General features: G+C 40.3%; 1 protein-coding gene across 1 annotated transcript; it reads right to left on the bottom strand.

Annotated features, from left to right (window-relative positions):
* Positions 1-135: 135 nt before the first annotated feature.
* Positions 136-27,979, bottom strand: slc30a2 (solute carrier family 30 member 2). The gene is made up of 8 exons (XM_061747061.1): positions 27,736-27,979; positions 14,795-15,003; positions 13,066-13,212; positions 12,657-12,810; positions 5,799-6,018; positions 3,111-3,216; positions 1,007-1,141; positions 136-524 (listed from the first exon to the last, which is right to left on the bottom strand). Exons 1-8 carry the CDS (start codon positions 27,816-27,818, stop codon positions 379-381), a joined length of 1,200 nt encoding a protein of 399 aa, XP_061603045.1. The 5' UTR covers positions 27,819-27,979; the 3' UTR covers positions 136-378.

Here is a 27,979-nt window from a genome sequence, read left to right as displayed (position 1 = left end):
TAATCATAATATGTAGCTTTTACAAAAAGCTCATGATTTGGAAGTCCGATGTCCAGGAGCACTTTATTTTCACTTACATTTCTCACTTACTTGTCACTTTGGAACTTGGAAAAACATCCTTGGAGAGTGTGTGGAATGTAGCATTATTTATAGGATATAACCTATTTATAGGTTAGCATGGAGCCTTAGCATCGGCGCTCAGCACACATGAATGATTTTGTTGTGTAATTCCTTGTGACTTTGTGAAAATGCAACAGTATACCAAAAACCCTTTTTAGTTTTTCACCAGGAAGGTGAAGCTCACGGAGGATCCTGCCCAGCCAAAGAATATATAGTGAGAATGTGTCTGAGCGGGTCCATTTCCTGTTAGGTCAAGTATCAGTCACTAGGGTCCTGGCAGCGAGAGCAGAGGCTCATGTCTTCTGAGTAGATTTCAACCTGGATGGTGACACTGTAGAAATTGAACTTGGTGTGGAGGAGATCCGTGGCCTCCTGCAACACTAGCTGAGGGTCAGCCCCCTCAGCTGATTGAAAAAAGAAAGAAAAAAAAAGGTGATTCCTTTATACTTACTGGATACTATTTCAGTTAGATAATTTCTCTGCAACACTCACACAGACATTTTAGGATAAAGACACGCTCCAGACTGATCCCACAAAGTTACAATATTGCCTTCCAAGGTTTCTTATTAGAGTATTGTATAAAATCATAAATGTCAGTCACTTAAGCTGTTGATAGTTCTATTGTTGTGGCTTGCGCATTTAAAGAAAGGAAACACTGCTATTGTCTGTGCTTATACTGTACATTCTTAATTATTATACTGTAATGGCGATTATTTTACTCAAAGTGTTCTCTAACTTGATGGTCAGTAAAACCCTCTTTCTAAAACCCTGTCATCCTTTATTATTTAGTACAGATTTGAACTCCAGTTCATCCCACTAGCTCTGCTGCAGAGGGGTGTGAATAGATGAGTGTGTAAGTGTGTGTAAGTGTGTGTAAGTGTGTTACCTATGGCCAGATGAACAGAAATCAATGCTTGGCCCAGAGTCAGAGCCCAAAGGTGCAGACAGTGCAAGGACTTCACAGCTTTTACAGACAGCAGCACCTCCTTTACAGCGTTAAATTCAATTGCTCTAGGAGACCCTGAAAGACACCAGACAGTACATTAGCACACATTCAACAAGGCATCCAAACAGTTCCTGTCTATTCATGTCGTCCTGTGAACTTCATTATTGAGTAATATGGCCAGAAGCTATTTTTGAGATGGACATTTTGAGAAGGGTCATTAGTGTACATAAGAAATTTAAAGTACAACACCAACAGGACCATTTATGTTTTTGTCTATGTCCTGCATAAACTCAAAATCTAAAATAGGCAATTGAGTTACGGATAGTGTGATGAATGGTTCAAAAAAGAAATGATATACTGGTACGGAAGCCCAGACTTCCCCCTCCCCGGCCACTTCATTCAGCTCATCCAGGGTGGATCCTAAGGCATTCCCAAGCCCACCAAGAGACATATTCCCTCCAGCATGTCCTGGGTCTTCCCCAGGCTCTCCTCCCAGTGGGACATGCTCGGCTGACCTCAGCTGGCCCCTCTCAAAGCGGAGGAGCAGCGCCTCTACTCTGAGCACCTCCCAGATGACCAAGCTTCTCATCCAGTCTCTAATGGCGCTTTTCCACCAGCACCTACTCAGCCCGACTCGACTCGACTCGACTGGCCCGGTTTTGTGCTTCTCCACTAGGGGTCAACGTGCTGAGTAGATACTTTTCTGTAACTATTCTGCCGAGGTTCTAAGCTGCTGAGTCGGCTGTTACTGACATCATCACACTACAGGCCACCGATTGGTCGGGGGGTTCGAGTCAGACATCTGAGTCAGGAGGAGGAAATCAGCGAAAGAGCGGCTTCTTCGTTTTATTCGACAGGCAATGGCAGCACAAAAATCTGTTTCATGATCCAACTCTGAGGTGCAGATGTTCATAAACCTGGTGCTGAGGAGAGAATTAAAAAGGGATCTAGACGGGCGATAAGGAACGACCAGATCTACCAGGAGCTCTGTCACTTCATAGCTGCTCACGGCTCCAGCTGACTTTTCAGCAGCACCGAGACAAACAAACAAAAAAAAGCGTCGCCACTTGAAGCTTCTCTCACTCTTATTTTTTAACTTGGTATCGAACACAAGCCACAGACCCAGCAGCACATCTATCATCTCCTCCAGGTTCTACATCTTTAGTGTTGTCTTCTTCGTTTAGATACACAATCAAATACGTCACAGCAGCTTCACTCCAACCTCCTACTTCTGATCTGGGTATTGAAAAGAAACGAGGGCAAGTCGAGTCGAGTCGAGTCGGGCTGAGTAGGTACCAGTGTAAAAGTGCCATAAGCGAGAGCCCGGACACCCCTCAGAGGAAACTCACTTTCACTGCTTGTATCCGTGATCTAATCCCTTTTGACACTACTCACAGCTTGTTACCATAGGTGAGGGGTAGGAACGTACACTGACCAGTAGATTGAGAGCTTCGCCTTTTGACTAAACTCCTATTTCACCATGACAGACCAATGCATAGTCTGCATCAACGCAGACGCTGCACCAATCCGCCTATCAATTCTTCCCTCACTTGTGAACAAGACCCCAAGATACTTGAACTCTTCCACTTGGGGCAGTACCTGATCCACAACCCTGAAAGGGCACCATTTTCCAACTTAGATCATGGTCTTGGATTTAGAGGCACTGATTATCATCCCAGCTGCTTCACATTCAGCTGCAAACCTCTCCATCTAAGCCCGATGGAGCCAACAGAACCACAATAAATTCAAAAAGCAGAGACCCAATTCTGAGGTCCCCAAACCAGACCCCTCCACCCCTCAGCTGCACCTAGAAATTCTGTTCATAAAAGTAATAATCAGTGACAAAAAGCAGCCCTGGCGAAGTCCAACCCTCACAGGAAACAGGTCCAAATTACAACCAATAATGTGGAACAAGCTCTGACTCTGGATGTACCGGGACCGGGCAGCCCATACAAGGGCTTCCAGCACTCCCAGAGAATAACACCCTCACCACTCATCTTGTACAACATGAAAAATAGTATGTGGGAATTCCTCTGTCCACTACCTTCCATGAGTATCCTAAAAACATCTCTGAGGATGGTGACCGTGGTGCAAAGGACAAAGACAGAAAACAGGAACGTGCAGATGGGATCAGCAACTTTGCAGTCAGGCTGAAAGACAAAAGAGATACTTTTAAAGGGTGAGTAAATGCACATCAGACACTGTTTTCCATAATAGTATACAGCATCAATACAGATGTATGACCCTTGTTGGGAAAAAAAAAAAGTTGGGACACGGTGTACAATGTAAATAAAAACCGAACTCAGTGTTTTGCAAATCTCATTAACCCGTATTTTATTCCCAGTCGAACATAAACATCATATTAGATGTTGGGACTGAGACGATTTTTGAAAAATACTAGCTCATTTTGATTTTGATGGGAGCAACATAGCTCAAAACATTGGAACAGGGCAACTTTTTGATTCTTGAACAGAATCGGAGGCTAGCTGCGTTTTCAAACTCATTTGCAGAATGGAAAAGACCTTGGAGAAGTTGGAAGCTCGGCTTGGCGGAAACTGATCACAACTTCGACTGCTTGGAGTCGCCATGGAGACGAACCAGAGAGACTTCAATTCAATTCAGTTCAATTTTATTTATATAGCGTCTATTACAACAGAAGTTGTCTCTAGCATCTTTCCAGAGACCCAGAACATGAAAATAAACCCCGGAACAATTATTACATAAACAATGGCAGTAAAAACTCCCCTAGTGGGAGAAAAACCTTAAGCCAAACAGTGGCAGGAGTCGGCTTAAGGCTGAATTAAGCTTCTGCGTCACACCAACGCAGAGCACACGCTGCAGCCGTGACGCCGTCATGAAGCCTTCGGACTTCTCCGTCTTTCCATTTGGTCGCGGTGCAGTACCCCCCGCGACCAGTAGTTAGCGATCTTTTTCTGAATGGTTTATCCGACTTTTTCCGGTCACAGCGAATCAAAGAGATAAGGACAACTATTGTGCAAAAAAACAAAATTAAAAAAATCACACATAAACGAAGAAAAGAGCCCTGAAAGTTCACTACTGGTTCAAACCGGACACCGGAAATGCGTTGCTCCCAAGCAAACCAATCACAGCCCTCTCCGTCTGCGTTTGGTCTGCGTCGCTCGACGCGTAGTTACAATTTTCAGGAAGTGCACGTCAGTGACGGCGCAGGTGACGGCGTGTGGTCTGCGTTGACCCAAACCACACGCCGTAGGCACGCCGCCATTTTGACGCAGAAGCATAATTCAGCCTTTAGTGTTGTTGTCTTCTCCGTTTAGATCACACAATCAAATACGTCACAGCAGCTTCGCTCCAATCCCGCCTACTTCTCATCTGGTTGTCTAGAAACAAACGAGGGCAAGGCGAGTGGAGGCGAGTCGATTCGCGCTGAGTAGGTACTAGTATAAAAGCGCCATTAGAGGTCCTGAGCTGGACTGTGATCACCACTCACATAATTGAGAAAGCCCAGCAGCATCTCTTCTTCTTGAGAACACAGAAGAGGAACAAACTCTGTCCGCCTCTGCTGGAGAACTTTTACTGCTGCGCAATAGAGAGTGTCCCAACTAGGGGATGCACAGTGAGGTAGCCCAGCTGCACCGCAGCAGAGCTAACAGCTGCAGCGGGTCATCAAGGTGGCTCATAGGGTCATTGGCGCCTCACTCCCACACCTAGATGGAAGCCATCTCCTCCAACAGCCCACAAGTTCCAGAGCAACCCCACCCACCCAGAACACTCTCCGTTCACCACCTCCCCTCTGGCAGGTTCAGGGTCATGGACACCCGCACCAACATACTCAAACACTATTTCCTCCCTATGGCTGTGAAGAGACAACTACTGTAGGAAACATGAGCCCCCATCACCCAGCGCAGTAACATGGACTGCTGTCCTGACTGCTCTTTTGCACTCTCAATAATACGGAGCCCCTAAAGGGACACAGATTTTTTTTATATATATAATGAGTTTTATGCGCGCACGTAAAACCTTTAAGCGAGCACGTAAAGTTGTTTACTTGCAAGCAAAGTGGTAATGTCCTTATAATGGAGTCCCAGGTTAAAATATAGCTCAGCTAAATCCTGTAATGTCATTTCTATTCATAAACAGAGCAGGGAGCAACTGGAGGGTCTCCTGTTCCAGCAAAACTCTCATGTACTTGTTTTTACGCGCTCACGTAGAACAACTTTTAGGGGCTCACTTATAAGTTTTGCGAGAGCGCGTGAAAATTTTTAGTGAGTGCATAAACGTTTTACGTGCTCACTTAAAGGTTTCGCGCGTGCGCGTAAAACTCATTATATATATTTAAAAAAATCTGTGTCCCTTTAGGGGCTCCGTACAATAATGTTATACTTTTTCTTTTTTTTTTTTAGAGCTTGCACGTTTACATTTATTGTTGCACAGTGACTTGAATATTTTATACACATGTGGCTGCTGCTTACGGAAGAGTATTAGGGCCATGCAGGAGTAAAAATATTCAACATTCTCGACATTTCGACTTTTTTCTCAAAGTGCATAATAAAAAAAAGGATCTTCCTCCTTTAAAATATTATTTTTATTTTTCTCCTGCTGCTGGATATTGCTACTAAACATAGTTTTGCTGTATTCCATTGTACAATGAAAATAAAGCTTCTATCCTATTCTATAATACCTGTAATAGACACAAGTACCAACATGAGCAAGCAGATGTTTCCACATTGAAACAATATAATTTAAATCTGACCCGAAAGTAGATGATGATTGCTGCCACCATAACGCCAACACTCTGCAGAAGGTCTCCAACCACATGGATGAAGGCAGCGCGGATACTTGCATTACCATGGTCACCGAGGAGCGCGTGGGTGTGACCGTGACCAATGGGGCTCTGACCATTTTCATCAATCTGATGGTAGCCACTGCCGTGAGGGTGGACACTGGTGGAGTGATGGAGAATATAGGCCATACTGCAAAAATACAGGAAGACGTAGTTCAGTAGGGTTTGAATATTTTGCTTTATGGCACTCAGGAAACTACACCACTATTTGAATGTTAACATTCTTAGCTTCTTAAACTTAAATACACATTTTCCTATGAATACTGGAAGAAAAATACAACGGCACAGAGTAATTGGAAACTGAAATGAAGCAGTATGACATTGTTTTCATACAATGATGAGCAAATACATGAAAAACCTAGATATACATCATCAACTGGTTTGTGGACTAAAAATATGGAACCTGAAGTCTGTCCTTTGGCCGTTGTCATCCATGGTTTTGTGAGTGTGATGATGCTGAGTCTGTCTTCGGTCAGTCGTCCTGGATTGATTAGGACCTTCCAAACAAACATCTGTCCAGCTCAAGTACATAAAGTTCCAACTTCCTGCATAACTTGCTCTATTTTTTCCTCACCAGTACAGGCATCTTTTTTCTTTTGATGAACTTTTGTTATTTTTTGGTAACACTTGCAATGGAGTTAGGGTGAACACTGTCATACTTTATTAATCCCTTACAAGGCATTTCATGGAGAATTGACTAAGTCAGTGAGTGGTTTAGTATATACACTTTAAAGAGTAATTTTAGTTTGTTATTGCTGTGTCCAGGAAGAGTATTATCTACAGTCTACAGGACTGTCTCAGAAAATTAGAATATTGTGATTTTTCTGTAATGCAATTACAAAAACAAAAATGTCATACTTTCTGTATTCATTACAAATCAACTGAAATATTGCAAGCCTTTTATTATTTTAATATTGCTGATCATGGCACACAGCTTAAGAAAACTCAAATATCCTATCTCAAAAAATTAGAATATTCTGGGAATCTTAATCTTAAACTGTAAGCCATAATCAGCAATATTAAAATAATAAAAGGCTTGCAATATTTCAGTTGATTTGTAATGAATCCAGAATGTATGACATTTTTGTTTTTTTAATTGCATTACAGAAAATAAAGAACTTTATCACAATATTCTAATTTTCTGAGACAGTCCTGTATATCTGAAAAAAACCCTGATGCTGCATGTGTTGTGACGAAGATGTAGTGTTTTTATAGTTGTGTTTTTTCATTTGAACAATGTTTATCTTTGCTCCAAAACTTCAGCACTGAACCAATTTTTACAGTTTGTTTAAGTCGCTGGCATGGACTTGCTGCCCCATAAAATTCAAGAGTGTGTTTTATTCAGTCAGTACTGAATAAAACACACTGCTGAATAAACACTAGAAATAAATCATGCATGGTTTTTTCCGAATGCCGGCCTCAGTTTTAGAGCCTGGCACAACAAGGAACAACCCATTCTATAGTCGTAAAATGATCATGTTGAGAAAAACCAGAACCCTTCATTTCCTCTCAGGCATTTTCACAACTTTGAGAGAAAACAAACCTTCAATGTGATCTTCTATTCTTTAAATTAAAGTGTATGTCTCCACGATGGTTGAACTATTCTGTTGTTGTTCTTGCCATGTATTTTTAAATGATATCTGGTCCTTTATTAAGTCACAGGACCAATGTAACCAGATGCCTTATGTGTATTTGTTAAGATATAATATGCATGAAAACCATAATAATATGATATGATATAAAAAGCGTCCAAATATGGAAATCATGTTGATGAGCTGAAATCTATGAGGTTGTTTTTTTTCTTTTATTCTATTTTATCCAAACAAAATAGGTGAGGAGGAAACTACGGACTAGAGGTGTTAACTCCATCTCAACAGCTCATGATTGGGTGAAGAGAATACTTGACCCTCCATGGACTCTGACCGCCCCTGGGGACAAAACTAGGGTGCCCAAACAGTTTAGAGGGTGAGAGTTGAGATTTTACTACCTTTCTGACTCCTTAGCTTTGTGTCTTTCCTTTAGTCAATTTTGTCTCTCTGAGTGTTTTATGTTTGATTGGTTCCATTTTTGTCTCCAGAAGCTCTTTCTTCTTTCCTGAAGATTGAAATCCTCCTTTATTTTAGTAGTAAATAATTTTTGATTAACTTTTGTATCATTAAGAAAACCGAGTAATATTCTCTACAGAGAAGCTTTGGTTTTCCTATACTTTTAAGTCAAGTTGGAGTTTTTGCATTTTTGGCTTTCCTTTTGTTTTTCGCGCTCGGGGTCATACTGCAAGAACGACAATACTCGGTCTACTCCTCCATCAATACATTCCATCCAGGAACCTGAGGTCTTCTGATGTCAGACTCCTTTCCATCCCCCGAACCCATTTAAAAACCTTCAGAGACAGGGCTTTCAGCGTGGCTGCCCCCGCCCTCTGGAACTCTCTCCCCCTTGAAATCCACAACTCCCCCACTCTCCACAGTTTCAAACCTCAAAACACACCTCTTTACCTTGGCCTTCCCTGAATAGGCTAAGGTCCCCTCCCTGTTTTTGTTTTGTTTTGTTTGTTTGACCCCCCTTTGTTAAGCGACCTTGGGTATCATGAAAGGCGCTATATAAGGCCCCGTTTACATGGAGCAAAAACGGAGGCGTTTTCATGCGTTTTGGCCGTTCGTTTACACGAAAACGGAGCTCAAAGCCCCCAAAAACGATCATTTCTGAAAACTCCGGCAAAAGTGGAGATTTTCAAAAACTCCGTTTTCACGTTTGCTTGTAAACGGAGGAAAAACGGAGGAAAACGGAGGAAAACGGAGGAAAACGGAGATTTAGGCTCAGAACGTCACATTATGCAACAGAAACGTCACCAGCGTCATGTGTGCGACCTGTGTTTACAATTTGTTTGGCCACCGTCAATATTTTCTTGTATTTTACCTGTTTTATATTCTAACGTCACACTTAAAAGTAACTCCACTTCTCTGTCACTCCAAACGAAAGACTCTCATTCATCTTGGAAGTAACTGGCAGTCAAGGCTGATTTATGGTTCCGCGTTACACCAACGCAGAACCTACGGCGTAGGGTACGCAGCAACGCGCACCATACGTAGGCTACGCCGACGATTTAACGCGGAACCATATTATTCAGGCTTCACAAGAGTCATTTGTTGACGTTTTTTTCCAGGATTCCGATTGGCTAGCATGACTTTACGCTTCTCGTTACACTGCCCCCTGCAGGTTTGGCTGCTCATGTAACAGCGTATTCATGCGGGTTCGTGTAAACGAGGATATTTTTGAAAACGTAGAGGGGAAAATATCCGTTTTTGTAAATACCCGGCTACGTGTAAACGTGGCCTTAAGTTATTATTATTATTATTATTATTATTATTATTATTACTCTAGTTTGGCTAACGAGAATCTCCCAGCATAGTCGCCCATCAACCACGCCAGGCTAATCAATAGCCAAATCAGCCGAGACGAACCCGAGCGCAGTCGACCTGCTGGCAGATCGACCACAACATCCCAGAGCAGCGTCCATCGGGCCCTGGATCATCTCACCGGGACCCGCTGTTCATCTACTTGGCAAACTTCCACTTCAGCTCAACCAGTCTACGGCTCTGTAAGGCAGGTCATCTGGTGTTAGTGTCTCTTACAACCGAACCAAGTAAGTCATTTTATTTTTTCTTTAAACTTAAACATAACATTTTAGGTTCATTACCATCTTTAGTAACTCATTTTATATTTTATTTTTAGTCAGGAAAACTTCCCGTCTCCTCTTCATTTCCAATCCTTTCATCTCTGATGTTAACCTGATTAGTCTAATGTTCTTAGTCATTATCTATTTTCAGTAGTGTTCTCCTACACTCCCACCTATATGCATAGAACCACATTTATATGTCTGTTTATTTGAACTTTTAATAAATTTCCCTTGAATTGATCCGTCGTGTTGTTTATTTGATGCACTCAGACCAATCCAGGTTAGAACCTGCTTTCAGATGAGAGATTTATAAATACAATTTATTTTTCCTTTTTTATCAAAGGTGGTGCCCCAACGAGTTTATTAAATTAAGTAGGATTGCTGCATATTATTAGGATCTCTAAATACCATAAGTGCCTGTAAGACTGCTAGTTTCCTGCTACTAAAGTAAAAAAAGACTGAACTTTGTCACGGTTTTGTCAGTTCCTGTTTTATTTTGAAACCCGTGTCTTTGTATTTCAGTTTTGTCTTCACTTCCCTGTCTTCCATCTGCCCTGATTGTATGCACCTGTGTCTCGTCAACCCTTCTGTGTATATCTGGTCTTGTCTTTTCCTTGATCCCTGCTGGTCCGTACTGTTTCTATCCTCCTTGTGTCCTGTCAGGTTTTTGGTTCTCTAGTGGTAAGCCTTTGTGTTTTTGTCGTCCCTGCTTTGCAGCGCATTTGGTTTTGTTTGAATTAATAAATCACCTTTTTTGGAACTCCTGTCTCCTGCATTTGGGTCCAATCAACAACGCAACATGAAAAACGTGTTGCCTTTGGACCTGAGCACTTCAAAAATAGACTGTCTAGTCCAGGAGTCACCAATCCTGGTCCTCGAGGGCCGGTGTCCCTGCAGGTTTTAGATGTTTCCCTGCTTCATTGCACCATGATACAAGTGACTGTGTCATTAACAGAATTGTGGAGCCCTGGATGACAAGCTGATGACGATGATTAATTAGAATCAGGTGTGTTAAAGGAGGGAAACATCTAAAACATGCAGGACACCGGCCTTCGAGGACCAGGATTGGTGACCCCTGGTCTAGTCATTTAGTGACTGTAGGTGGCGTTGCTTTATCATCTAGTACAGTGTTTCCCAATCCTTGTCCTCGAGGCCCACTGTCCTGCATGTTTTAGATGTTACCCTGTTTCAGTACACCGTGATACAAGTGGCTGTGTCATCAACAGAATTGTGCAGACCTTGATGACAAGCTATTTATTTATTTATTAATTTATTTGCACAATGACAACAGTAAAGTTTTTTTTTTATCATACAAGGACAAATAATTTGTGCAGGAGAGGAAAAGAAGCCCGAAGGGCTTATAAAAAATCCTCCCCCTCAATACAAAATCACCAAAACAAATCAATCAATAGAAAAAGAATAGAAAGGAACAGAAAAGGTAAAAGAAAAATACAATAAAAACCCAAACAAAAATATCTATGAAATGGCAATTTCATTTTGGTATGAATAGCCTGTTAATTTTGTCTATATAAAAGATACCCCATTAAGTTGGTCCTAAACATTTTTAAGGATGACACTAACTTAAGAGATCTATCTAAACAGTTCCAGAGTTGAGGGCCAACTAATTAGGACCATTAATTAGAATCAGGTGTGATGATGAAGGGAAACATCTAAAACATGCAGGACAGTGTGCCCCGAGGACCAGGGTTGGGAAACTCTGATCTAGTCCAGAATCTTGGAGTTATTTTGACCAGGACCCTTTAAATCATAAAATACGTTAATAAAACCTTCTCTCACCTTCATAAAGTAGCAAAAAATAAGAAATTCCTACCTCAGGGCGATGTAGACAAACACATTTGTGGATTAGTTATTTCAAGATTCAATACAATGTCCAAAAATTTCCCATGAAATACCAAAAGGATGCAAAACGAAGTTTAATGAGGATTAGCATGAGAGATCATATTTTTCCAGTGTTTGCTTCCTGCTGGTTTACTTTGAATCCTGAGTCTATGGGAATTGAATTTACTGAATTAAAATGAATTTAACTGAATGAAAATATACTTGAAATTAACTAGATCATCTGATATGTTCAACTGGTTTTAGGTATAAAGTGTTTTTGTTGTGAATTGACACTATACAATTAAAACTGAATTTTAACGAAGCTTAAATAAACGTAATTAAAATGAATAAAATTGAATTTTTCCAAGTTTGTCCAGCGGGTAAAAAATGTAATGAAGCAACTCAGAGTACTAGATAGAATACCATAACATGATTGTGTTACAAAGAAGAAAGAAGATGTTCAATTGATTTTGTTTTCTTAAAAAAAGAAGAGGTGAGTATCAAGTGGGATTTCAGTCTCAATTTGCCTTTCTTCAACAAAGTGAAATGCACACACAACACCAAAGTCATCACAACACCTCAATCATCTCCATCATTTGTTGGGCTGAAGTTTCAAAACAAATTGTTGTGCATAAAAAAAGTTCAGGCAACAAGGTTCCAAACAGTTGCTTATTTTGCGAAAAGGGCTCAAGAGAAGAGGAACGTTTCAATGCATTCTCTACACAGTAGATACATGTGAGGGGTCGTTTCAGACTGTGGACCACCCAGCCCTTGTCCGTACGTGCTGCTGAATCAGTTGATTGTTTTTGAAAATGAGCTGAAGACACGTTTATGTAGACAGGGTTTTAGCTGACTGGGTTAACTGGATTTTATTTTAATTTATCATAGTTTTCTTAATTATGTTATTATTTATTCATGTGTGGTGCCCTTTGTGAAGTATGTAGTTATATTTAACTGTGAGAAGAGCTATATAGATAAGATTAACTTACTTACGTTATTGTGATTTTGAACAGCTCTGCCATCTGCAATAAAAAACCTACAACAAGGTAGGGTTCTTGTCAAATTGACCTTTTTTTATGTTTAACCTTAAGAATCAAATGTTATCATAGATTGTATGTAACCATTTTGCAGTATCATGTATTGTGCAATTTTAAAGAATGTTTTTCTTGCAGTAGTACACCAGTGATTTTGTTTCTGAATATTGTTACAGATATGGTTCAGTATGAACATTCATAAAACTAAGAAGAACTCACACAATATTTACAATGACAGCACATCCGGAGGTGACTAACATTACATGGCCCTCTATCTCATAGTCGTTGCGTACAATCCTCTCAATGGCTAAATATACCAGAGCTCCTGTTACAATCCAGATGGACATCACTGAGATGAGTGCTCCAAGGATCTCTATGGGGAGAAGAAGAAATCATAGTCCCATAATGTACACATACAGTTTGACCCAGGCAGTGCAAAGCAGCACACTGCCATTTCAATATTGCAGTTAGTTACAATTCACCAAATGTCTCGGCCAAACATCAAAATCAAACTCTTCGTCTTTAGGAACCATTTATACAGTACTTGCAAACATTACTAGGAACAATTCGGATCATTCTTTCAATCATCACTGCATTTGCTTAGACAAGCCTGGTCTCGTGTACTAACCTGATCTGTGCCAACCGAAGTTCATGGTTTTGGTGGGAGGCCTGGAGGAAATCCACAGTGAGAACAGGCTCACCATCATGCTGCCGAAGTCTGTCAGGAGGTGGGCTGCATCAGTCATGATGGCAAGACTGTGGGCCATGTAGCCTCCTGAAGTAAAACAACAAATGAATATATATATATATATATATATATATATATATATATATATATATATATGTGTAATATATGTAAAGGATAATGCCCGATAATGCCTGCGTCTTCCATATATTTATGTTAATGATCACCTCGAAGGGCATTATCCCGCTTATACCACGGTCACTTACCAAAAAACATAAATATTAAATCAGTTATTCATGCTTTAATGTGTTTTCAGTTAAAATCATTAGTTTTATATACAAGCCACAGCTGAGCGGCTGAGCGGACTATTTAATCTCTCGTCTGCAGCCGTTGTAAGCTGGCAAGTTACAAAGTTTTTTAACAAGCCAAAACTCTGTTTCCTTGGTAACGGGAGATATTTTAGTCCGCTCAGCTCCGCTCGGCTATTTTCTTTTCTCTCCTCTTCTGCATCCCAGTCATCAAAATTGTTAACTTCACCAAATAAAGTAAAAGAAATTACAAAATCACTCATGCGGTAGCCGGCTCTTCTTCTCTGAATCTCCGTTGCCGTGGTTACCACCTGGCAGTTGATCCAGTAATGATATTAAAGTTATCAGGCAATTTGACCAAACTTGTTTTCCAGGTGTAGGTTATCACTTTTAACCTACACCTGCCAGCCAATCAGAATCGAGTATTCACACAGACCATGGTATAAATGTATATATATAAAGATACTCTTATTTTACAAAAATAATATTCTAATACATCTGAGAAAAGATGCAAATACATTTTTCAGTTTAATTATCAGGACCAGCTGGTATCAGACCGGGACCAGTTGGTATCAGACCGGGACCAGCCGGTATCTGACCGCGTTCAGTGTCTTTTTGAGAACGTGCACGTCGGCGCGTCAAATGAACGCAGGATACGCATGGCGCCCATGATGCGTACGCGGTCTGAACTGCAAGTATATCCCAGGCGTTAGTCAGCATCCTTTGAGAACCAGATGATTATAGACACCAAACACTCTTATCATGCTACGCTGGCCATTGATGGAGGAGCGTTATCACGGCCAATTAGCTGCTCAGAAAAACGAGAATTTTGCTTGTTTTTATTTGAAAAGTTGAAGTAGAAGAGTTGATTTTGAAGCTTGCGTAAAATTGCAAAAATGAAGACAAACATTTAGGAATGCTTTCAGTAAATATAATATTATGTGAAAACATACATTTTTTTTCTATACCCGTTTTATTCTGTGCAGGGTCACGGGGTCTGCTGGAGCCTATCCCAGCTCATTACAGGTGAGAGGCAGGGGTTACACCCTGGACAGGTCGCCAGTCCATCACAGGGCCACATATATAGACAGATAACCAGACACACTCACACTCACCCCTACGGGCAATTTAGAATCACCAATTAACCTACTACGAGTAACCGGAGGGAACCCAGTGAAAACCTCACTCCTGCTTGGCCCAGAAACCGTCTTATGGTGAGGCAGCAGTGCTAACCACCGTGCTGCCCTGTGTGTGAATCAGACTTATTTAAACAAATATATACATCATTGACATCTACCAAAAACTTTGCATGAGCTTCCATCAGACATTTTCTTTATGATGCACGTGAGATTCTCAACTTTTACCTATGACCTCGCCAACCATAAACACAAGGCAGATTGCTGAAGCAATGTAAAGTTTCCTCTTCGCCAACAGCTTGTCCCCTGTTTCCTCGCAGACCGCAGCTTTGGAGCCATGGCAGTGTGTACCAACGCGTCGTTTCAACTCAATGGCACCCGACCCCCCGTTCTTAAAAGGGAAGTCCGCGTATTGCCCTTTTGAGTCTGGACCGGAGCTGTAGGGATATAGAGAGTACGTGTTAATGATGAGTGGAATGAGCCATCTTTTCAGTTAGAGACATCTTTATTTAAAAAATAACATAGCCTACTGCATTCACAAAAGGAAGAAAACTAGCAGATGTATTCAGAATACAATTAAATAAACAAGAATATAATCTATCTCAAAAGTCTCAGCTTTGACGTGTCTCAGACATAAAATACGCAAAGTTTACCAACCTGAAATAGCTGTTTCTGAACAAGCGATTTTCAGTTAAACTGCTTCGGATAGACAATATTGATTTAGTCAATATCGCTCAGATCACTTATTGTATCTTTATCTCTAATAGATAGAGTCCCCAAGAACAAAAGTGCAGGTAACCATGAGCACCCAAAGAGAAGTTAAGCACAGTTTATAAAAGAAAGCATTTGGCTGGTTTTTAAGGCCGCGTTCAGACTGCAGGCAAATATCCGATTTTTAGCCCATCCAGATTGAAACTGGATGACTCTTTTGAAGTCTGAACAGTCCCAAACCGCATGATATCCGATTTTTGCAAACCAGATCAAAACTACCTCCAGGAGGTAGTTTCATATCCGATCCATATCTCATTTGGGCAGATGCGTGTCAGTGTGAACAGCTCCAAACACTCATATCGGATATGACTGTCCCAGACGCTCCAAACCACCCGCCCATTTCCAGTTGTGGAGCTACTCATCCTTTCACAGAGAGCATGTACAATCTCTGATGTCACGTCAAAAACTATTATTTGTAGTTTAAGTGTTGCAAATTCACATTACAAATCATGTTTTAATAGCAGAAAAAAGACCGCATTTCCACGTAGGTGCGGGTCGCCGCGTACCCTACGCCGTAGGTCTGCGTCGGTGTAACGCGGAACCATAAATCAGCCTTCAGTCGCGCTGTGAGCCTGAACCTGCAGCCCGTCAGCCCCTCTCCTCCTAGGAGGAGAGGTTACAGAGCGGGGCTGCCAGTTATTCATTGCTGGTTCGTTTTGTTAACTCTGAGCTTTGTTGGTTGGTTTGTTAGTTTGCTGGTGGTTTTGTTCTGAACACTTTTTTCTGTTTCTTATTTTGCTGGGACGCCGGGTCCCTCCACCGAGACACAACTTTTGCGGTATGCGTTCATTGTTATGTCTAAAAATGATGCGCAGTGCCGACCCAATCAGAAACGGTACAGATATTTTGGGATTTTTTTATATATAAAAAAAATACATGACTTCACACAATACACGCGCTGGGTGACGCCTCCGCTCCGACGTCGTTGCTATGGCAACCCGTCAGATCAGTCAATGATGTGGCCCAGTCTGAACAGAGCCAGATCCGATATGGACACTTGCTAAAAACAGTGTGGACAGTCAGCCCTGAAAATCGGATATGAGAAGGAATCAGATATATATCAGATTTGCCTGCAGTCTGAACGCGGCCTAATTGTAGTTGGACACATGAATAAATAAAATACAATAGAATAACATAAAAGATTGTTAAATGTATTTTGCATATTTTTTATTAATTATATGCCATTTTATTACACTGTCCATCACAAAACAACCAGACAATTATTTTTTAATTTGCTATGAACTAATTAACATTATTTCTCAGAATTAAACTAAACAATCTTGCAACATTATCCCGCCTTTGACTTTGTTTACAACAATCATTTATAGCCACTAAGATAAATATGAATTTGTTATTTTAAATCAAATATACAACTAGAAAAAAAATATTATTCATTATAATCATTATTTTGTTGGCAGTCACAGTTTATATGCTGCATCTTTCCACTCAAACAAGAAACATGTTGAAGTTTATTTCAATGGAATTTGCATGCCTTTTCTGTAGGTCCCTTACTTTTATCTATTAATGATTCATTAAATGAACTAACTGATTAAATTAATTTATGTCTTGCTTGTTGCACACTCCGCATGGGTTACATACTGTACACTAGTGGGTGAATATAATTGTAGGTATCCTAGAAAGTGAGATGTACCGCTAGCAAAATGTTATTTGCTTTGCAAGTACAGCTAGTTACCATGATGGAGTTCATTAAATGTGCCCAAAGGTCTTGAGGAGCCAATCAAGTCTGTCCTTGCAGCGGGAGTCTGTGGGCGGGCCAAGATGAAGACAAAGAGTGAAGTAATCTGGATGTAAACTGCGTAGATGCCTGCGGCTGAGGATTAATGCTCGTTAGAATCGATTTTGGCATTGACAGCCAAAGATTCAGACTTTCTCTTTGAAGATTGAACATAAAACAGCAATCAGATTATTTATTTGCAAGGAAGATGTATTTACCAACAGGCTATGGCAAAATTTTGTAATCTATTTGTCTACACAACACGCTCTTCCCTTGACTCGTTTCAAAAACGAGAATGGCTCTGAACCTGTCGGCTTGTTCATGCTCTGATTAGTTGTAGCAATAACCAACTACGTGCAAAAGCAGTGTGATGGTACCCCTTGGATCAGGAGGCCCTATGGATCATTTTCAGACCCTCCTTTTTAGATGCACATGGATCTATCAGGCTACTTTTTAGGTAATATCAGAAAAGAAAATGTGATAACAGTAGATAACTCAAAAGAAACTTGTACCTAGTCTATGAAAATGAACCATTTTAATTTTTTTCAGGCATTTTTAGTTTCAGATTCATCACTGAATCTTCTCATCTTTCTCTTGAAAAGTGTCTGTTTTGTTTAACTATAGAAAACATGATTTTTCTCAGTATATACTGCACCATAAACCATCGTGTAACCTCTGTGTGAAGTACTTCAGATCGCTGTGATTGCTGGAAGGAACACTTCTCCAGAGAAAAAAGGAGGAGGGCAGTGGTCAGCTGAGGACAGCGTGGCGGTACAAAGAACAAGGATTAAAGAACACAAGCAAGCAAAAATGGAGGGAGACGATGCCAGTTTGCACGGCAAGGAGGACAGATCTCCATCCTTCAAAAGGTTATAGAGGAGAGCAAGGGAATTGAAAAGGAAACAGAACAAAGTATACGCTCGGACAAGAACAAAAAATCTAAAAAAGTATTGCTGAGCTTTTAACTGATGAACAGGATGCCTTGGATTTAGTCAGGCGCTTTAATTGTGTGCAAATTCCAAACTGAAAAAATGTCAGGATATTATAGAGAAGAGCAGAGCAAAGGGAAAAGAGACTTGTTACCCTCTATGAACAGTGGAGCGCTCAAATGCATAAAAAATGTCAAGAATTAAATTCTGAACTAACAGAAAAGCACCTGGCATTCCCTGCACACAAACCAGAAAAAAGGTTTGTTGACATTATGAAAGTTATGGTGAACAGAGGATGCAAGGCACTCCAGAGCTAAGGTGTAAAGTCGATGATAGTGTGGCACTAACATCATTAAAATCCTGAATGAAAGACTGACAGATGCAGTGAACATGATGCAGAAGACAGTGCTTGCGGTAACTGCTTGAATCTGACTCTACACCACCTTCCTCCGCCAGCGTATCCCAGTCGTATGGGCAGAAATATGTGCCACTAGAAACTGAATTTGAATCATTTATATTTGAATTTATTTTGAAATTTTTCTACAAAACGGCAAGATATAAATCTACACTTTTTACACAGAATGGACAAAACACAATAGGTTTCGAAATATCTAGCTCCGATTGGTCGTTTATATCGTTGAAAGAAAATAGATGTTATAGTAGGCTATGTGAAAAGGAGTTCTTTGTATCTGCACTCGATTGCTCTTCCTGTGGAAGACCCGGATGTCTGGTACAGTAAAATTGAAATTGAATTGCAAGAACTGAATTTGAATTGTGAGAACTGAATGTAGATTCAGTTTTTCAATGCAATGATTCAAATTAAACAATACAAATTCAAATTATGTGATTCAGATTCAGTTTTTTAATGCAATTATTCAAGTTGAGCAATTCAAATTCAAATATAAATGATTCAAATTCAGTTTCTAGTGGCACATATTTCTGCCCATACAGTCGAGGTCAACATAAATGTATGGTTCTGCCCCAGACCTGTGCTAGTGCTAGTCATCATTCTAGTGCTGCAGCCAAGCAAGCGAAAGTGGGGGCAGTAGTTGTGAAGGAGGCTGTATATAAATTGTTGCCTGGTGGAAAATAGACAAAATGAGAATATAAGAGCCCTAAAGGAGTAACACTGGCAAGAATCACTAAAACACACAATTGACTTCGAATGCTTGCAAGCATGAGGAAAAGGCCACTCATGCTAGACTTGAAGCCTACGACTGAGACGTTAAAGAATAATCTGTTGCCCAATCTTTTCAGTCTTTTATGACCCTGTGCCACCCAGCTACCTTCCTCTTCCTGCCAACAATGCATACGTGCATCTCCATCAGCCCATTCTCTCCCCTCAACATCTCGTGTCTAGCACACAATGTACAGGACCAAATGGCTATCAACAGTTTTCCAATGCCAGAGCTTGTGATGGTCAAATGGCACCCCATAAATCCCTGAGGCTTTCCCATTGCTTCACCAAATGTTTCACGATTGAAACAGTTAATAGTGCCATCTGCTGTGCATTTAACATAAGATGGGCCATGCCATATTACTATGATCTGAGCTGAAATGTGTTAATAACTTCAGTATGCAGTAACAAAAACCAAACCCATACAAGCACGTGACTTTGTTTTTAATTAAAGGATAAAATCAACACAAGTGTTAGGATATGTAGTATTTTTATACAAAACCCCACGTTTTACCTAACTCACACACAGGTACTGTATAATGTAATAGCTAAAGTTCAAGTACTAAATTGGGATAATATTCCGACACAACTACTTCTACATCTCAAGCTATTCTTCTACACTTTTATTCACTAACTCGGCAACATAATAACTCATCAAATAATGGATAGAAATGTTTTTATGAGAAAGCTATACATTGAATACACCACTGATGTAATCAGGACAAACTGAGGCCTCGTTTGTCATCAGTCATGTGATTTCCTTTTAAGCGTTTTCCATGTGACTCAAGTCCCGAATCAACACTTTGTCTTGCGCTCCTACTTTTGCTCAATATGTGCACTGAAGCCTCAGTTAATTTCTCTCATCTCTTGCCAGGGCCAGTATATTTAACAGCGATTAAATTGACTTTGAATGGAAAGCTTGATTTATGGTGTAAATAATTGGTTGTTGGCCTACGGATTCTGAATCTGAACTGTGGCCAAAGCGTACTTGATTGTGTGATCTAAACGGAGAAGACAACAACACTAAAGGTATAGAACCTGGAGGAGATGATAGATGTGCTGCTGGTTCTGTGGCTTGTGTTCAATATCAAGTTAAAAAATGAGATTGAAAGAAGCTTCACTTGTTTCTCTCGGCGCTGCTGAAAAGTCAGCTGGAGCCGTGAGCAGCTATGAAGTGACAGAGCTCCTGGTAGATCTGGTCGTTCCTTATCGCCCGTCTAGATCCCTTTTTAATTCTCTCCTAAGCACCAGGTTTATGAACATATGCACCTCAGAGTTTGATCATGAAACAGACTTTTATAATAATAATAATAATAATGACTTGGATTTATATAGCGCCCTTCTAGGCACCCAGAGCGCTTTACAGAGATCATTATTCATTCATACACACCCTCACTGGTGGTGGTAGCTACGATTGTAGCCACAGCTGCCCTGGGGCAGACTGACAGAAGCGTGGCTGCCATATTGCGCCAAACGGCCCCTCCAACCACCACCAACATTCATACACACTCACACACATTCACACGGGGCAAGGTGGGTAAGGTGTCTTGCCCAAGGACACTACGACAGCAAACGCGCTGCCATTGACTGTTGAATAAAATGAACAAGAAGCCGCGAGTTGCTCTTTCGCTGATTTCCGCCTCCTGACTCAGACGTCTGACCAATCAGTGATGTGTAGTGTGATGACGTCAGATACAGCCCGACTCAGCCGCTTAGAACCTCGGCAGAATAGATACAGAAAAAGTATCTACTCAGCACGTTAGACCCCTAGTGGAGAAGAACCAAACCGAGTGGAGACGAGTCGAGTCGGGCTGAGTAGGTACTAGTGGAAAAGTGCCATTTGTTTCCACCTGTCTGTATAGATGTCTGGTAGATGCCTGCTGACATCCGGGCCCCCCTTAATATGTTTATATGGCCATCCCAACCCATCTCTGTCTGTTCTCTCTTTCCTGCTCTGCCCAGCTGGCCTCCGGCAGGAGGGTCCCCCTTATGATCCAGGTCCTAGTCCAGGTTTCTCCCCCCCTTATGATCCAGGTCCTAGTCCGGGTTTGTTCCCTCTTAAAGGGGAGTTTTCCTTGCCACTTGTTTGGCTTAAGGTTTTACTAAGGGAGTTTTTATTGCCATTGTTTATGTAATATTGCTCAGGGGTCATGGCTCTCTGGAAAGCGTCAAGAGACAACTTTAAATTAAAATTTAATTTAAAAAATTGAATTGAATTGAACATCATCATCCACACCAGAACAATAAGGGACTTCCCCAATAAAAGTCATGTACACATCAAATTAAATCTGGATGGATATGCCCTCAAGTCCCTCTCAACTTATTGCTACCATTCTGCAATCCTTAGTGGTTCACAATGACACACGAAGAGAAGAATCCTCTGTCTATTGGATACAGTCGGCAGAGAAATCCAACTTGGAGCAAGAATGGACTCAGTGGAAAATCAACACAGTCTCACTCGTCAAAAGCGACAATGAGGCAAGAGAACCATGCCTTCCAACGCAGGTGTTAGTTTATTCTCAGGTTTTCTAGTTGGTCATAACATTATTATCTTCAAAATATACTATTAAGAGACACCTTCATAAATGCAAAAACTGATTGGTTTACAGCAAGTGTAAACTGGTAGTGTTAAGTGTAATCATTCAAGAGCAGAAAAGTCAGATTAAGGCAAAAACCCTCTACACAGCCGACCATGATCTTGGATCAGATTCTATGGACGGATGAAACAGATGAACTTGTGTCAGAATGACAAGAAAAGAACAGTGTGGGGAGGGAAAGGAACAGTTCATGATCTAAAGCAAACCATGTGTCAAACATGATGGAGGCAGTGATATGACATATGGATCAATAGCTGCTAACAGAATGGGCTCACTGGTGTTTATTGATGACATGGCTGCTAGCAAGATAAACTCTGAGGTATGTAAGGCTAAAATCTGTGCTGCATTCAGCCAAATGCTGCAAAACAAATAACATGATGGTCCACAGTGTATATGGATCACAACTCTAAATATATTGACAAGAACTTAAAAAAATGAGGAACGTAAGTTTAAGCTTTATTTACATATATTCAGGGCTTAATTTGTGCCGGATCCTGCCGGAACAAGATCCGGTACTTATTTGATTGGATCCGGCACCTCCTTTTTTTTTTCGCAAATTTCCCCTCTGTGGGACTATTAAAGGATTATCTTATCTTATCTTATCTTATCCATATTCTCTCTGTGTTTTATTTCTCATTGAAGTTACTCATAGATCGCCTGTTTGTCTATTTCGGATGCATTTAATCAGAAAAAAAGAGAAGAGGGCCCCTTTCTTTCTCTGCTCTCTCGTTGATATCCTGCGCTGTGCGTCCCATGACCGTCTCCACCACCAAGCAGTTTCCCAAATCCAACTCTGGATCATTTCTCGTGTCCTCTGCTTTTTGCCCACATCCAAGTAATTATCTGCCATGCTGACATGTTTGCTGCATTTATCACCGCTCCCCCCTCACTCCACACTGTTCGCTGTTTGATTGCGTCACCACACGCAGTTATTAATTGTTAGTTTTTTTCCCCACTTATTCCACCCAACACCAAAAGTGTTTTTTCGGCCGAACAATTTCGGTTACCGAACATTTGGTGCATCACTAACGCTACGCTTTGTTGTGTGTAGTGAGTGTATACGTGTGTGTAGTTCAGCCTACAGGTGCTGCGCGCTCCAGAGAACGCGTCAATCAGAGAACGCATCAATCAGTTTAAGTTTGCTTTTTTGCTTAAGTTTGCTTTTTCTGATTGTAAATAAAACTATCAGCCCTAATTCAAATTTCCCTCCATTGAAGGGAAACAACATGAGTGAGGAGAGACAGAGAGAGAGAGAGCCAAGCGGCTGATCAACGCACATTACATGTGCAGCCTAAAGTACCTCCATGCATGTTCATGATAATAACTGAATAACTGCGAGAAAAGATTACATTGTACAGTATATGGGATGTGAATATTTTAACAGAAACGTAGAAACGTCCCATAGAGCCCATGGAAAAAAAATGTATCCTGCTTTCTGTATATATATATATATATATATATATATATATATATATATATATATATATATATATATATATATATATATATATATATATATATATATATATATAGTATATAAACAATGACAATAGTCACTGGTGCAATTTCACAAATACACCCACCCCTTTATTTGCAAATAAAGAACTTGAACGTGAACTTGTTCATTCTGCAGATCACGAACTGGAATTTTAGCTGTTCAGATTATGTGAGTTTCAGCTTCACTGTTTAGGTCAATTTATTACGGAATAATCCTCCTTCTCATTTCACCAGCGGGCAGCGCGCACATTTAAAATACTTGACGAGACGACAACTTCACACTACATTACCCACAATGCAGTGCACACTAGCATAGCAACGGGCACCATCTCCATGGCAACGGTGGCCCGAGCCTGGTGCATCTTTACATGACCAGTGAAGAGAGAGACGATGCAGACGTAGCGTCAGCGAGACATAGATGATGATCCTTATCATTATCTGCAGGAATTTTACACATCGTCTCCCAACGAGTCCGACGGTAAAAATCTAACCTTTCTGTGCAAATTCTGTCCACCTGCGCTGAGAAAACAAGTCCAAGCGTCTGCTTGTCAACTTCAAATTTGAAACATCATTAAAAGCATCCGTCCAGTGTGAGAAAATATCTGCAAGTCCTTGACAATCAAACAAAGTCATCAGGAAAGACCAAAAAGACCCAACAGGCCCAAATGACCCCAGTCCCAGTGCTGCACCTTCAGGGGGAGGATTTACCTGCAACAGGGAGACAAACTGATAATGGACTACATTGTTGGAGATTTACAGCCTCTGAGGAAAGTTGAAAAGCCACTAGGACAATACATGATTGTTTAGAGCACTCGGGACCCCCGTCCTGCATGCTTTACATGTTTCCTTGCATCATCACACCTGATTCTAATTAATGGTCGTCATCAGCTTGTCATCCAGGTCTGCACAAGTCTGTTAATGACAATCATTTTGATCAGGGTGCTGAAGCATGGAAAATTCTATACCGATTATGACTCAGAAGTCCACAAATTAAGGTGAGAGATACCACCATGCATGGTGGAAAATGTCAGAGCAAAGATCTTTTTTGGACTCTAGTGGAGACAGGAAGGGGGTAGAGAGAGAATGGGGATGACATGCATCAAAGGTGCACAAGGGTGGGATTTGAACCTGCAACCGCTGCAGGAGGACTGTAGCCTCAGTATATGAGCCGGTGATTAACCCACTACGCCACCGAGCAGAGCAAAGATCTTGTGGGACTTCTGGATCTAGACCGATAAACTGGTGATGGCTAACCCACTGCACCATAGCGGTGGTTGACAAACTCCAGGAGAGAGCAGTGGTGATTGATGTGGCGCTCCCAAGAAACAGCAATTTAAAGAAGGAACATGAGAAACTGGAGAAATGGCTGAAAGAAGAGATAGAGGAGATCTGGAAGCTGAAAACAGCATTGCTGCCAGTATTAGTAGTTGGAGCATTTGGAGTTGTGTCCTCCAAGCTGCAAACAACATCAAGGAGAGCGCAGTCCTAGAAGCAAAACAATACTGAGCAGAACCCCAGGCCTCTGGTAGAGGACCTGAGCCTAAAAGGGCAACCATCCACAAAGGAATTGCTGATAGAAGAGTGTTTTTTTCTGTATATATATATATATATATATATATATATATATATATATATATATATATATATATATATATATATATATATATATATATATACAATATATATGTATAAATTTAAATCAATTGTTTATAGTTATTTTGAAGCTGTATTTTGGGATATCAAAAATTAAATGTTATGATTAGAAATTATTCGTTTGACCCAATAATCAATATGTAAATGTCATATTGGAAAATTAACATTTATAATGGAGGCAGTTGTGTTGTTTGCCTGTTTTGATGGCGAATGGACTGTTTAATTTGCAATTTTTTTATTTTAATGACCATTCAAAACACACTGCCACATTCACTCACCCATGCAGCACTTTCTTTAGTGCAATTAAAGAAATATGCAAATATATTGACATATTTCTTTGAAATGCACTCCTAATCATATATAATTACACACCAATCCTGCCGCAGAGACAATGTGGGGTTCAGACTCTTGCTCATGGACACAGGAATCAAACCATTCACTTTCCAATTTGCACGCAATTGCTTCACCTCCTGAAGCACCTGCCCCAGAAACAGGAAGTGGAAATTTAACAGGAAAATTAAATGATTGCAAAAATTTGAATGAAATATAGAAAAGGTGCAATATTAGCTACAAATCTTGAACTCAAACTACAGCACAACCAAATATTTTGTGTCGGTTAAGCTTGTACTGCCATGAGTGACACTGTGCAAATAAGACAATATGAGAATCATTGAAACATTTCTTTGGTTCAATGCAAAACAAAACAAAAAAAGGAAAACTCAACATTATGTGAGTGTGAGCTCGCATTGATTTGATAAGTTATTTCAGTCCACTTTGAGAAAACATAAAGAAAACATAAAGAAAAACAGCAGAGGCCCAAATTTCCAGCCCTGGATTTCTTGCATTGTCCAGAGGAAAAAAATATCCTGATTTAGGGCCCATTGACTAAAATGTATTCTCATACAGCCAGAAGCAGTAACTGAACTGGACTGGAATAAACTGAAAAATACCCTCATTTTTAAACTGTATCTATTTTATTTTATTTATCTAGACTCATTTCTGCCACCATCTGGACTGTGAATATTCAACATGCAGTCAAGTCAGGGAAGGAGCTGGTTTGGAATTGGACACTGATCAGCATGTTTAATCATTAATCAATTTCTTGCATTACAGACCTCCATCTGAACTGAATTACTACCAAGTGCAGTCTTTCCCTGTATGGTTCATTATTAGTCTCAATCTAAATAAGCTCATGTCTGCAAAGTTAAACACACTTTATACCACAGTGTGACCTCAGTATGTTTTTCTTTATTATTAACAGATATCTGAGCGTTCCAATTTATTTATTATTATTATTATTATTATTATGATACCTCAAATAAAATTATCAATTTACTCTGATATATGTTTTGGTCTGAACGTCAACACCAAACTCCCTCAGGCAATTTAATGCCAGAAGAGGAAAATAAATACAAAAATGACTATTATCGTCAGACACGCGCACGAGAACGGCGCAAATGGCGCGTGAAATTCCAAATGCGGCGCCATATGCGCATCTGTGTCTGCGTTTATCACCAGTTTCCCTTTTAACGACAGTTCTCTTTTCCACCAAAGGCCTCCTACGTGTAACAATGTCCACGTTAAAGAATACCTCATATTGTCCTCTCTACTCTCTCGGTTACCTCGTGTACACTTTCTCTCACCTCACTTTAAAAAAAAAATGGCTCATTAATTCTGCACAAGTGAAAAACATGATTCTGAAGCGTGCGGATTAGCAATTAATATTAAGTTTAATAACTTACGAAGGCCTTTTGGTAAAGCACAGGTGAAGAAATATATTTGTTAACTTATTTTGGGCAGAACGATTGTGGGTTTAGTGAATTGACATGAAAAGATTGGCTTTGATCCTCCTAACGTTGTTTCCACCGCGTCAGCAATAATGCGTGAGTCTACTCTGCAGAGAAAATCTTTGTTGTTTTTCTTCTATTTATCTCTATTTTTTTAAATGTTTTTTTATGGATGGATAAAATATAATAACATAGAATTGTAAAAAAAAAAAAAAAAAAAAAAAAGCCTAATGAAGCACTGATAAGGCCTGTCCATTTTTAATATAGCCTACAGTATATATAAGTGTCTGCGTGCGTGTGTGTGTGTTTGTACTTGAATGGAAAACCTAAGATTGAATTTACCCTTGCATTTGCTTTTGCACGTACTTATTTTTCGCTTGTGCTTTTGCACGTACTTATTTTTCGCTTGTGCTTTTGCACGTACTTATTTTTCGCTTGTGCTTTTGCACGTACTTATTTTTGGCTTTCAGCTGCAGTTCTTAAACATCTCGGTGATGTCCGCTGCTGCAGGTTCAAGCGTGCGCGGACACCCCTCTAATGACAGATGAGGACTTCTTAGCACTGCTCAGTGAACATGATCCCAGGGCCATTTGTCACGGGCTGTCCAAAATCAAGCCAAGCATGAAAATGAATTTGTTCATTCACATAAAACAGCCTCCAAGCGCGACCGCCTACTTAACATGCATTGTGCCATGTGCACAAATGTTGTAACAATCTGTACTGGACATCTTTATCATTATTATCATTATAATTATTATTATCAATGTTATTATTATTATTAGGCTATTATTATTATTATCATCATCATCATAATTATTATTATTACATCGTTTTGGCTATTTCCCTAACCAGTATCTAAATGTCACACACTTTAGTTAAATTTATCAGTCATACATCTTTGTTCTAGCCGTTGCAATTAAATGCACGATTAAAGAGACACATTTTGCTCAGGTAACTTGGCTGAACAATATATCCCCTGCATGCACAGTATTTATAATGCAGCATAACCAATAATCTTCCCACCTTTGCAGCTTGAGGGAATACATCTTCGCATTCTTGTCGTCTATCAGATGGGATTTCTCCGAATTTGCAGCATTAATATCCATTTCGTTGGCCTGCCGACGGTCAGTGTCCAAACAATAAAAACGAGTTGATTTTCCCCTTTTTGTTTGAAAAAAAAAGTGATGCTGCAGGTGAATCGACCGGTCCGGTTCCCCCTGACGGCAGTTGACGCCTCTCTTCTGTTCTGCAACACTTCGCAACAATA

Source organism: Cololabis saira, chromosome 18 (genome assembly GCF_033807715.1).
Source record: "Cololabis saira isolate AMF1-May2022 chromosome 18, fColSai1.1, whole genome shotgun sequence".
NCBI classification, from domain to species: Eukaryota; Metazoa; Chordata; class Actinopteri; order Beloniformes; family Belonidae; genus Cololabis; species Cololabis saira.
This window is presented reverse-complemented; position numbering and strand designations above follow the sequence as displayed.

Bases quoted from the DNA above. Each gene is read 5' to 3' on its own strand.
- slc30a2 (XM_061747061.1), bottom strand. From the start codon at position 27,818: ATGGATATTAATGCTGCAAATTCGGAGAAATCCCATCTGATAGACGAC. The intron at 15,004-27,735 runs GTGGGAAGATTA...ATATCCCTACAG, and splicing joins TATTCCCTCAAGCTGCAAAG to CTCCGGTCCAGACTCAAAAG. The intron at 525-1,006 runs GTAACACACTTA...TTTTTCAATCAG, and splicing joins TTCTGTTCATCTGGCCATAG to CTGAGGGGGCTGACCCTCAG.